At 32.2% G+C, this 13,470-nt stretch overlaps 1 protein-coding gene and 1 long non-coding RNA gene across 3 annotated transcripts in view; one reads left to right on the top strand and one right to left on the bottom strand.

Annotated features, from left to right (window-relative positions):
- Positions 1 to 13,470, top strand: part of LOC129960639 (uncharacterized) — a 63,343-nt gene that overhangs the window by 6,204 nt on the left and 43,669 nt on the right. For both annotated transcript variants that reach the window (XR_008783645.1, XR_008783644.1), the window contains exon 2: positions 9,178 to 9,350. This is a non-coding gene — a long non-coding RNA (uncharacterized LOC129960639). The remainder of the gene's footprint in view (positions 1 to 9,177; positions 9,351 to 13,470) is intronic.
- LOC129960638 (zonadhesin-like) overlaps positions 1,735 to 13,470 on the bottom strand; it is a 164,517-nt gene continuing 152,781 nt past the window's right edge. The window contains exons 40-43 of the mRNA XM_056074187.1: positions 13,226 to 13,399; positions 12,239 to 12,415; positions 4,431 to 4,616; positions 1,735 to 3,016 (exon numbers count right to left, since the gene is read on the bottom strand). Of these exons, the coding sequence (XP_055930162.1) occupies positions 2,514 to 3,016; positions 4,431 to 4,616; positions 12,239 to 12,415; positions 13,226 to 13,399 (1,040 nt within the window). The 3' untranslated portion in view covers positions 1,735 to 2,513. The remainder of the gene's footprint in view (positions 3,017 to 4,430; positions 4,617 to 12,238; positions 12,416 to 13,225; positions 13,400 to 13,470) is intronic.

The raw sequence follows: 13,470 nt of genomic DNA, 5'->3' as shown, positions 1-13,470 counted from the left end.
GGTAGAATGTCATATTTGAAATGAAAGCAATGTCATATTTTTTTGTGCCAGTCGAAATTTGGAAACAATTCATTAATCGCAAATTACACAACAAAGAAAGGAAATATTCAATAATGCTGACAAATGTTCCATAGAAGAAATCATGGTGAATGCAACCAAAATAATGAGCCTAAATATTTATTTTAAACTCTTATCGTATAGAGCATACCAAACTGGATGGAACTCTCTTGTCTTTATCATGAAAATCTAAATAAGCATTATCGAGAAAAAAAAGCAATTAGAATAATTTATGTGACAGGAGGGATAAAGCATAACGGATTTGCCAGTCGAATATGTTACATTAAAAAATCGAAAAGAAAATATCGGGAAAAAATTTGCACTACATCTCGAAATCTTGAAATATTTTTTGAAATTTTAAATAAACTTTTGAATCATATAAATCCAAATTCCAAATACAATATTATTTTACAAAACAATCGCTATATTTGTGATTCAGAACACCAAAATTAATTATTTATTAATAACTTTTCGAATAAGACTGCAAATATTGAGCCTATATCCTTTGAATTTTCTGGAAAAAATGTATTCCTTAAAAACAAATTTGAAGATACGAATTACAAAAGTTTCTACAAGAGTGACAAAAAAATATATTTTCCATTGAATGGCGCTGCCTAGAAAATATGATTTTGAGCCTTTAAAACAACGCATCTGATCACAATTAGTAGTTATAGAAACAGCACTGACGTATCATTTCCGAGGTTCAAAAACCGGCTGACAGATGCAGTTTTGTTCAGAGTGCGAGAAAAGCGATTACAACGTCAGGACTATTGAATCGTCTTTACCTTCACAATGATACGGTATGTCATGACTGTTAACAGTGTTAATGACATTGAGCATATACTTTCCTGCAAAAAGTATGCTTACGATAGAGATAGGTTACGATCTAAACTACAAATTGGAAAAGGAAAAATATTTTTAAAATAATTTTTCAACTAAAATCACAGCAAATAAAACTAAATCGAAAATTCTTTACAATCATTTCAATATTTTTTCAAATTTCATCGATCTTGTTTTGTGGCGGCCTTTGTGAGTCTTTTTAATAAAACCTCTCCTTGCTGCCTCAACTCTTTGTTGGTACATTGAGCCTCTCATTTTGGTTTAAAATTTAGGAAACAATAATATGGATTGAACAGCATCAGTAATCCTGCACTACTCTGAACGCTACATCTGAATTTTAACTTCCTAAGCATTGTGTTTTGACACATTTAAATACTTTCTATATTTGAAAGTAGGAGAAAACAGTCTTTGTTACTATACACCCCAAACTTACCAATTCAGATTCAAATACCTCGCTTCTTTCTGATGCTGCGAAGTAATGCTTTTTGTATTTTTAAACATTGAGAATTTGAAATGAAATGTCTGAAGAAGACCTAAGATATCTGTAGTGGAAAAAATTTCTTGCTATCTTTTTTCTTTCAGTTAGAAATTGATAACATGGCTTTTCGTTTTCTGGATTAAGTTAACATAATCCCTTTTCTTTTGTATTTAATATAACAAGAAAAAAAATATTCTTCAAAGCAGTAGATATCATTCTAGCAACTTTCTTTTCACGATGGTGAACTAATCAGCTGATTTTTCAACAGAAATAAACATGATAATAAATAGATTAAGAAATAAATTTATTAATCGTTCCTTTTTCTTTTTCATCCATATTTATTTACATTACATTGCAGCTACAATAAAAATGGTAATACACAAAGAAATATCATTTATATAGTGATCGATAACACGTGATGTGAAAATTTTGGCTTCGGCTTGGTGCTTTTCTAATAACAATTATTTCGCATTTTCAAGAAGTTGTTTTAACTGATCTTAGATATAATTTGATCACTAAATATATGTTTTATCCATCAGTATCAGGGGAATATTTTTTGCTATAAGAAATGGCAAGGATTGTAGGCAAGGAACAACCTTATTTCGATTCTTCACGATACTGTTTGGCATTCCGAATGTAGAACAACATCGTGATGTATTATACAATGTATATCCATGATGTACTCATGATTAATAGGGAATGTATACCCATGATAAGCAATTAATAAGGGGAGCTTATATAAACATTTATCGATTCTGTGTTTTTTTCCATATCCATTCTTAAAACACTCTAGAGTTTTCGAGGTGAGTGGGCTGACGTGGGTTTAAAAAACATTCATTGAAAATATTTATAACGAAAGGATCAGTTTAAAATACAAAATGTAATATCATGAATCTTTTCAAATTATAAAATATTATAATATTTTAGAATTAATTGGGCAAGAATTTTATTTCCAACTATTTTGTTACATGTTTTCTCACGTTTCTTGATAATGTTTATTTAAATATTAAAGATCCCATATGATTTGATCTCTTTTATTCAGTTACTTCTTTATTACGAAATTTCTTTAAATTACGCCAAAAATTAATTTACATTCACATTTCAGTTCATATAGCTGTTACTGTATAAAATTTACAGTTTAGTATACAAGTGGTGTAGTGACTGGTACTGGTATCTCTCTCGTTATACTTGGTGTATTATCTGAGACTGTTAGTTTTTCAGATGCAACAGATGAAATTTCAACTGCTTCGGTCACTAAAGGTGTCGCGGAAGATCCATCCCGACTAGAAATTACTGGATTTGTCGGCTCACTTTGTGTTGTTGGTAGAGAAGTTATTTCAGAATTAGTTGTTGGAGCAGTACTTTGAACTGTTGAAATAGCTTGATTCTGTAATAACTCTGAAACAGTTGTTATTTGCGCTTTTACTGCTATTTCAGATCCAGTTGCATCAGGCTGTGTAGTAAGTAGGACCGTTGTGGTTATTTCAGAAGTGCCTGATTCTAAAGTCGTTTTTTCTGTCGAAAGCTCATTTTGCTGCGTCGATATTTCAGGAGTTGTTTCTTCTTTTGGTACTTCAGTAAGTACAGAGATAACTGTTGCTTCCTCCTTATAACCGTCAATGTGGCGACCTTCAAATGGTCCTGTAAAAATAATCAATTAAGTATGTGAAATTGCTCTGCTAAAATTAAGATTTCTATGAATAGTGTACTGTTGTCTCTAAAGGGCGAAAATCAAGCAACTCAGTTAATTTGTCAAGAATGCCCTGTTAATTTGTAAATTATCTAGATAGTCAACAAATTACCAGCAGGCATTCTTTTAAGTGGAAATCTGATGCTTTTCTTAAACAGCAATATTTATATACTCTTAAATTAACACTCAAATGAACATCTCAGTTACACTTGGCACTACTAATTGAAAAATAAGCTCTATATGTATTCGATAAAATAATTTGATATCTTGTGCCAAGATTTACATCCTTTGGATAAGCTGGATCGTCGAAAAAATAAACTAATTTCATATAATAATCAACAGAAGGAAAATAAAATGTTTTGACAATTGCTGAAACCTATTAATTCTTATTTACTTATTAATTTGAATTATAAACCAGAAGTTTGTAAGCAGGCGTAACTCACGCATAGACACCTAATTTTTTTATTTGTATAAATATAAACATTATTTAATTTTGAAAATGACATCTAAACTCAGTAGCAATCTTACCACGTTGTTTTTAGAGCTTCCAATATTGAAAGAAAGCTCAGCGAAAATCGTATTTCTTTCTATGTTGAAAAAAAAGTAAAGATTTCTACGCACGCGCAGCAACAAAAAGCATTCTTTCTGCTCTACAATTTCTGAAAAGAAGTAAACATTTATAACAGCACATACTACGTTCAAATATCCGAGCAGCATCAAATGAATGCAGTTTTTTGATAGAAATGTTCTTAAATAATTTTTCAGATGCATTAATAACTTTTAATAATTTTAAAACTTTAGGAACCTAAGTACATAAACAACTGGATGTCTTAAATCTTTTAGGTGTAGAAGCAAATATGTCACAAATGGATAGTTTTGAAAATGGGATCGCAGACTTTGCAACATTACAAAAAATGCAAGGAGAAATTTTGTGAATATATATAAAGTAGAAGTATGCAAAAATAAACATTATTTTTTCTTTTACTGTGAGTTTTATTTAATTTCAAGTAGTAAAATTTTATTTTATGTTTATTATAGTTTATACTTTGAATTATATGTATGAAGGGAGCCCAGATATTTGAAATATTTAGGGCCTCAAAGGGCCTTAATCTGACCCTGGTGAGAAGTGACAAAGATAAAGCGCAATTCTTCCTATTATTTATTCTGGAAAAATGGGCTTGGGCCTTTTTCATGGCAACAAATGTGTCAGACCTTGCCTTTGCAAGCTTTTATATAGGAAAACTAATGACCGAGTAATGTGATATTAGACTTGAAAAATGAAGTTTTGTAAAGTTTTTGTTTATAAATACTAATTAATACGAGCTATTCAAACATAAAAATGTAAAATACACTTTGAATACATACGTGGGCACTGCTTTGGTAGCACACATTGACCGTCCCTTGTTTTAACGTATCCTATTTGACAGAAACATCCTGGTCGACACACTTTATTGCACTTTCGCAGAATTTCGGCATCCAGGGTATCGCAAGTTCCTCCACATGTCGGCATACAGGCATGAAATATTTCTCCAGGTGGACATTGTTGAGGCTCTGAATTACAGAGATAAAAGAAATTGTCACATTAAGTTTCAAAAGAATGCAGAAAAATATGCAGTTATAAACAAAGCTGATCTTACTAGATATTCAAAAGGTTTGAGTTTTATCACGAAAAATTCAGATAATTTCATCCTGCTCAATAATTATAGACTAATTTTTGGCCTTTTCTAATTTTTTATTCCTTCAGATTCATCTTAATTCTTATTCATCTTAAATTTAAAACTATATATTAGATGTTATGGAACTTCTCATATAAACTTTGAAAGGAGGTAGAGAATATCGATACGAATCATAAGCATCTTGGAAAGCAAGGGCGAAAACGGACAAGAGTCACTGTGCGCGGCCACTCAATGCCAACACGTGAGAGTTTCTGATTGTAGAATCGATTATGTGCAGTCAACGTAGTGTTGAATTACGAGTGAGGCAGGCAGAGCATGTGTCCCGGGTGCCATTATCTGGGGGTGCAAAATTGAAAAATAACTTTATTGTATTTAGGGGAAAACATTTTTTTTTTCTACTTATTCCTCTCTAAAAAAATAAAAGTGAATCCATTCAAGTACTGGAGAATATAAAAAACAATCAATTTTTCAATATGAGAAGCTACCAAGATTTCTCAAAACAAAATAACGAATAGGGACTTTTAACTGAGATTTATTAACCAAAACTCCATCTCTGAAAAGCTAAGGTACTTTTCAAAGGCTTAGATCATAATGAGAGGAGAGGAGAGGGAGAAGGCTTTACTTGACCATCATAAGATCTTTTTAGAAGAAGAAACATAATATTTAACTATGTTAAGAATTCCATATGTTCTTACGGTATATATGACGATAACCACAATCAAGCTACTCTCACGCTGCCCGAAAACATAGGAATGTTTGAATTATCTGTATGCCGCGGCAAAAACCATTGGCAGATTATCACGGTACGTTCCATCATCGGCAGGGGGTAGCGAAACACACAACCTTCTTATCCCACCAGATTGACGAAAACCAATCACGGCACCCGAGTCTCCTTATTCCCATATCTGAAGTGCCCCCAGTGGAACTCTATATAGTGATGGCGATTAAGTATTGTAGCCTCTATATTCATTCAAATGTTTGACCCAGGTCTTTCCCCAAAAGCTCGCCGTTGCTTCCAAACAAGATATAAATATACTAAACTAACTTTTGTTGTTTTCAATAAATTTTCCATCACAAAATGCTTCATAAGAGCTTGGGGTATTTCTTTCAGGAATTCTCAGTGTATCAAAATTGTTTTGAATATTGTATTAGCCGCGAGAATGCCCGTCTGCAGTAGTTTTTGTTTTAAGGAGACAAATTGGGAATATTATTACATATTTGTCATATTCCATATTTATCATCTGGTCATTTTGGGGGGGGGGGGCGGGGAATCATGAATGTTGATACGGGTATCGAAAATAGATCGATTACAGACGAAAATATACCTCAAAATGTATCCCTTTAGCCTTTTGTAATTAGTTTTATAGACGCGGTGTTATTGAATTTATCACATGTATGCATATAAAATAGTTGGCATTGGCATTCCCTGACGAGAATATACCTGTATCAGAAAGCATTAATATTCATTTATCGTCGTCTTTAAATGATTTTAAAGAAGCAAAAGTTTTATATTATATTTTTATGCGAAAATTTCTGATGATTTCAGTCCATGACCATTTGGGAAAGTTGAGCACGCTATTATGCCTACGATTGGTGGACATCAAATTCTAAAAAGAGTACGTCAAATTAGATTCTGAACTTTATAATGATTCTAAAATACTCTCATCGAATTATTAGGAATGTAATACAGTACGCGAAAAAAGTATAAGGACAACATATAATTGCATGAAAATATGCTTTATTTCCCTTTCACCTAAATGAACTTTTTATATTTCTTACTTTTGCTGCATAACTTTGTGATAACACTTATACCACATAAAAAACATAATTTAGCTTCAAAATATTGATTTTACAAAATTTAACATTAAAGGAAATACGGAAAAAATTATAAGGACATGTTGTAAAATACTTAAAAAATGTTTCAATAATCAAGAAAACTACCTTTTTTTTCAATCACTTGAATAAGCCGAGAGGTCATAGATCCTGAAAGATCTTTTAAAATGTCCACAGATATTTTCTTCCAAGCGTCTTTGATAGGGACCACAAGATCTTGTGTACATTGATACTGTGTGCCGTTTTTATAAACTTCTCGGGCTAGAAGTCCCCATAAGTTTTCGATTGGATTAAGATCGGGACTTCTCGCCGGCCAATCAAGTAAATTTACAGAATTAGCTTCAAACCAGAGTTTTGCACTCACAGAAACGTGTTTCGAAGCATTATCCTGCTGAAAAATATAGTCCCCTGAAGTAATTAGTGGCGCTTCAGGTAACAAACTTTCTCCTAACATATCAACATACCTGTCCGAATTCATTTTATGGTTGATAAATACAACTGGAGTGGTTCCATTTGCCGCAAAAGCGCCCCATACCATAACCGAGCCACCACCATATTGACGCCTGGAAAACACTTCCTTGGTCTTTCGCAGATCATACCAAAAATAACGAAAACCATCAGGTCCATCAAGATTGAACTTTTTTTCGTCCGAAAAAATTACATCAGCCCACTTTTGACCAAGAGAAATGTATTTTTTGACAAAGTAAACTCTACTTTTCTTATGATGATTTGTAAGAGGGGGGCGTGACACTAATTTCCTATAAGAAACTTGAGGATGTTTACTCAAAACATTTTGAACAGTCCTTGTTGAGCATGGTAAACTCAAATTTTGTCTAACTTCATTTGTGGTTTCTCTTTTCTCGCAAGTTCTCCTTACAATCATTCTTTTTTGTCGACGAGTGAGAGTTTCTGGTCTCCCAGTTCGCTTTTTCATACCATACATCCCAGGATTTTTTAGAAAATTATAAACCACCGTTTTAGATCTCTTGATTCTTTTTGAAATTTCCCATCCACTTAATCCACATTCTCGAAAAGCAACAATTTTTCCTTTTTCAGAGTCTAAAAGTTGAGTTCTTTTGAGCATCGTTTAAAAATTCACACTGAAAGTCGACGAGTGGGAAATTCTTTTCGCAAATGAATCTTTTAACTCGAAATTGTCATTTTATACTTTCAAATATGCAAATTTTTAAATAATTACTGGAGAAAAAGCAATGTCCTTATACTTTTTTCCGTTTTCATTTAGGTTTAAAAATCAAAATTTAAATTTCAGCAGATTTAAAATTGAAAATTTTAATTACTTAAGGCATAAAATATTTTAGTTTTACTTCTATTTTTGCTGCAAAAATTTGCATACGATTCTGTAAACAAGGCTTCTAGATTTGAAGATTTTTCGCATGTCCTTATAATTTTTTCGGGCACTGTAAATAAGGATTGCATTAGGATTCGGTATTTTAAAGAGACTCACGAGCCGCATTGGGAACAGGTGATCAAGCTGAGATAGAGAAAGTCTATAGCCATGTTGTTGAAATGCGCGTATAAAAAGGGTTTATTACTTATTTACATCCTTCTATATTCTGGCTTTGTCGAGGGAGGAAACGTGACTTTATCTTATATAGGTCAAAAGCAGTGGTGACTCACAAATTAAGGCCGCAGAGCTGTAGCACCTCTTGAAATCATTTTTTTAAAGTTACATTTTCGGGTTTTTTTATTGAATTTCCTTGCTTTTTCACTTCGAAATTCGCTGTTTATTTTATCAGGCTGGGAGTTCGAGGGTCAACGAAAACGGAAAAGAACAATAAAAACGTAAAAATAAAATCAGATATAAACCAGCAACAAAAGAAAATCAAGTCGATATGGTTCGTTGTGCAGCGCATAAAAAGCCAACGCACCTACAATTGATTGATTGATTTGAAGAAAAAGGCGACTCTTCCCCCTCCCTTTAACTTAAAGGTACTGGAAGTACAATCAGAGAAGACCCAGATTGAAGCGTTGATAAGTTTTTCTCCTTCCTATCCAAACTTCGCCTTCGTTCTCTCGCTTTTTCCCCAGTCTCTCCAATTGGGTGTTTATGAGTTTTAACTTCGATTCCTGTTGTCATGGCAAAAGCACATCTGCTTTATTGAATATTCATTTTCTTTTGTTAGAGGTTATTCTTAAAAAAAAGACATGCGACATAAAAAAGACATAATTTTCTAAAGCGTTATTCCGAAGAAACTTTTTATGAAGGATAAATTATTATTAAGTATTAATGTAGAAAAAAAATGTATGTAGCATATCATTTATTGCCATATTTTTTGATATTAAATTTTGGATGAACATTATCGAGCTGACGGAGCGAAGAATGAAGTGAATGTGGGAAGTGAATCTCTGATATTTTTTTGTGTTGTATTATCCTTTCAACATTCACAAAATTTTCGTTAATTGACAAAAATACAAAGAATTTGTATCATATACTGGTTATTTAATATGTTTAAAATGCAACAAACTTCGTATGTGAATTTGAATTTAAAAACTTAGGACTATATATGAGTAAAGTAGCTTTATTTTAAATTTGCAATCCCTTGACAAACATGTCTTAGAACACCGTTAATTTCTGATCTAAGGAGCAACTACTGGTCACGACAGAGGAGTCACGATCCGGACGTAGAAAGATATAGGATACGATGGACGAATGACCTGAGAATGGGCATGGTAATCGAGAATTACATCCGTGATTTATATCTAAATTCACAAAATCAAGATAGAGCAAAAGATATCAACCCCTGGTGTTAATAAGGTAGGATATGTTTTTTGTATATTTTACTTAAAACTAGAAGCAAGCGAATAAGACGAGGGAAGAGGGGAATATATATATATATAATATTTCGGGTGCTATTAAGTCTTGCTACGCTTTTGTCAATATGATATATTAATAATAAGGCAATTTCTAGTTAGGCTTTCAATTTAATTCAAATGGATCATTTATCGAATAACTTATATAGGGCGTCCCAAAAGAGTGGAACAAGCGTTTATTTTTTTAATTATTGCAATCAAACATATAATTTCACAGACCCCAGAAGCAATTTAACAGGTCTTCTTTTCCTTTGAAGCCGAAGCATGTAAGATGCATCTTGTCATTAACCAGAATAAAACCAAATGTATGACATGTATTAGTTCCAATAATATTTATTTTAAAATAGGAGAATAAAAGCCTGAAACTGTCAATAGCTTCAGATATTTCGACTTTTAAATAAACATACTGAGTGACATATTGCTAGAGGTTCTCAATAGAGTCACATTTGTTAATAGATGGGTTTTTTTTAGATTACCAAAATATTTTTAAAATTTCATCAGCAGAAAAACCAAATTGCTCATTTACAAAACTTTGGTTAGTACTTTCTCCCATATGCTGCTGAAACATGGGCAATGACTGAGAAAGATGGAGACTCTTGTTGTGTATGAAAGAGGAATTTTAAATAGCATATTTGGTGGAATTAAATCTGATGATTATTGAAGAAGAAGAACCAACTCAAAAATTTACAAATTATTTAAAGAGATAAGTATTATTAAATTTATAACATTACAGAGGATTAAATTGGCTGCAAACTTAATAAAATTGGATGACGATCGAGCCACTAAAAAGATCTTTTTGGCTAAACCATCTGGTATCAAAGGAAAAGTCAAGAAGACGGCCAAAACTTAGGTAGATTCTGCCTGAAAAAATATTTGAAAACTATTTAGGTGACTAATTGGAAAACTTCAGCCAAGAACAGGACTGCAGGAAGGCCAGGGTCTATCCAGGACTGTTGCGTTGATGATGAAAATGAAAACATTACTTTCAGTTGGAAAGTTCATCAAATTAGATCCTCTACAGAAATCAAAGTATTCAAAGTATTTAGTTTCTGTAGAGGGTAAAAATAAAAAAGTTACAAAAATTAAATTCTAATAGCAACCCCAAATAGAAAAAGTGTCATTGAATAAAATACGTCTCTTACACTCATCTATGAAAATGCAGTTTCATGCTTCTATGTAAAATTTTCCGCGATATTAAAAGGCAAATTTATTGATTTAGAACATTTTTCCATACTTCTGATAGCTGTTTGAACTAGGTGTTTGTTGTATTTCTCAGCTATAACTTACATATCACGAAATATTATTGTATGGACATAATCAGAAAATAATAAAACGTTCTGCGACATCTATATAAAATTGGATTCTTTTAACAATGTGTATATGAAATTCAGTTCATCACTTGTACATAAAGACAGACTTTTTGAATTTGTCGACAAAGATTTACAGCTCGTGTACTGACAAAAGACCATCCATCCCTTAATTAAGACATAATGCCAATTAAAAGAGAGAGGACAGAGTGAGTTATTAAAATAATTAATGATTTAAATAATCTTCTAAATCATCAATATCCATCTCAGTTTGCTTCTAGATCCACAGAGAGAAATATAGTTCTTATGAAACATCTTCACGTGTGGGCCTAAAACAGGGAACCACATTGTTAAATTATTAAAAGTTGCGGCAGAACCAATATCTGAAAGGTTACATAGTTATTGTTTGGTATTTACAGCCAAAAGTTATGTCATTCTGATAGCTTTAGAAATAATAAAATCGTAAGACTATAAGGAATGGATTACTTATACAGATATAAGTTTTATTGAAGCCCTTCTGCATACACTAAAACGCAGCCATCTATTAGTATCGAAATGTTTGAATCAAATTTTTCTTTAAAAGAGAACATCTATCGTACTGTTTATTGCTGACTCCCAGGGTATTGCAGGATATGAAGGGAAGGAGCAGAAACTGCAGCTGTTGTAGTCAAAAATTGCTTCGTTCCTCTAAATGATATGGATCAAAATATAAATTTTAACATCCAAAAGCAATGGCGGATAGATAGAGACGATCAGATCCATAATAAAATGCATTTCATACAGTCATCAATTGCAGGTTTCCAACTAGCATACTTTAATCGTGAAACGACTGTAAAATTGAAAAGACAGAACTGGTCACACATAATCAGGTATTAAAGGCCGAAATACCACCAATATGCATGTTTCATCCACCACAGTTTCATCCATTACACATATTTCATCTGAAAACAGTAATTCTAACAACTTAAAACTGAAGAATTTTTACAATTCACATCGAACCTGGAAGACTTATTGAGATTTTTTATAAATATAAAATTATTATTATTATTATTTAATCAAAACCGGTTTTAAAAGAATTATTTGTACTGTTGTTTGGGTCATCTTTTTTATTATTCTTTTCCTATAAATTTTAACAATATAAATATCTGGTTTAGATTAAAAACCTTTTGTTTGATGCAAAGTGGTCGGATCTGACTTTTGCACCATTAAAATCTAATTAATCCAATCCATGTACCACTATTTTGAGGCATCCTCTATATATGCCATCTCACTAGAACGATTGTTTATCCCAAACCTCTACAGTAGCTCAGGCTTTAGTTGTTTATGGTATTTATGTAACTATCCACGTGAGGTTTAAATATATACAACAAATTGTTTCAAACTAGACTGAAGAATGTATGAAAATTCGACATATTTTTAGAATATTTTACAAAGACCAAAGTTTAGATAGAAATTAAAAAATACATCATAAAATGATAGTACGATGAAATCGATGTACTCAAATATCTTTACTCCATAATCTTACCTGTTGGACATTCTGATGGTCTGATGCAATTTCCATCTATATCCCTGATAAATCCTTCTTTGCAGAAGCATCCTTTAATACAAATGGTATCACATCTTCTTCGGGGATCGATTCGACCACATGTTTTAATACATGGAGGACCACATTCACGGTATTCTTCATTTGGTTTGGAACAGTCTGTAATAATTGCATTCATTTCAGTATTAAGAAATATTTGGCAATCAATATCGAAATGAAATTTAGATTACTAATGGATTGAGTTTATTTTACATCAATGCATAGAAAAAGACCATATTTCACAGTGAAATTTTTGTCACTTTTATATCATTTTTTAACACGATGTAGATCCACAAATAAAACATGTAAACAATTTTAATAGTAATATATACATCACAAAAATGTGAATTTTAAAATTGAATGGTGAAAAAGTGAACAAAGAGGCTATTCATGTAATTGCAAAACGTAACCTCCACCAATTCGGAAAGGCCGCAAACGCCCGTTCAAAGAAACTACTGAGCTTGTCCGAATCGAATAGATTTTACTGCCAATTTTTTTCTAATTGCATTAGTGTAATTGACTGAAGGCCTTCACGGACTTTGTTAGTTATAGACGTTTGCTCAGATGCGTTTAGGGGACAGGATTCTAAAATATTTAAAAGATGTCCGAGCATACATTTATTTAGTTGCCATCAGTTAAGCTGTGACCTCTTTTGTATAACCATTAAGAACACCAACTGTTATTGCAATTTTTGAAGGGGGAAGAATTATTATTATCTTTGAAATAGAAACTCGGATATTCTAATATTCTGAGGCATCTGAGTTAAAAGGATCGTAGGAATGAGAGGATTAAATTGTTCGGAAGCCTTTTTAGGTGCATGTTGTGACATCATTCTCAGGTCGTATGAAAAGTGTAATAAAGGTTACGATACTAATTAAGACATGTCGTAGTTGCTTTTGAAAACGGAACAGAAAATATAGTCATCCTTACCAAGCGGACAAAGATGCGGAGTTATGCATCTTCCATCAGGACCTCTGACAAAGCCAGGCCTACAAAAACAGCCGCTGATGCAAGGAAATGAACATGGACGAGGATTTGTAAAGTTTTCGCAAGTAACTGGGCAAGCAGAACCACATTGTTGATAATCTTCATTTTCTCGACAAACTATAAGAAATTTCGACAGTAAATTTTTGTAAAGAAATATTCATGATTACATCAATTCATATTTGTACAGT

Source organism: Argiope bruennichi, chromosome X2 (genome assembly GCF_947563725.1).
Source record: "Argiope bruennichi chromosome X2, qqArgBrue1.1, whole genome shotgun sequence".
NCBI lineage: Eukaryota > Metazoa > Arthropoda > Arachnida > Araneae > Araneidae > Argiope > Argiope bruennichi.
This window is presented reverse-complemented; position numbering and strand designations above follow the sequence as displayed.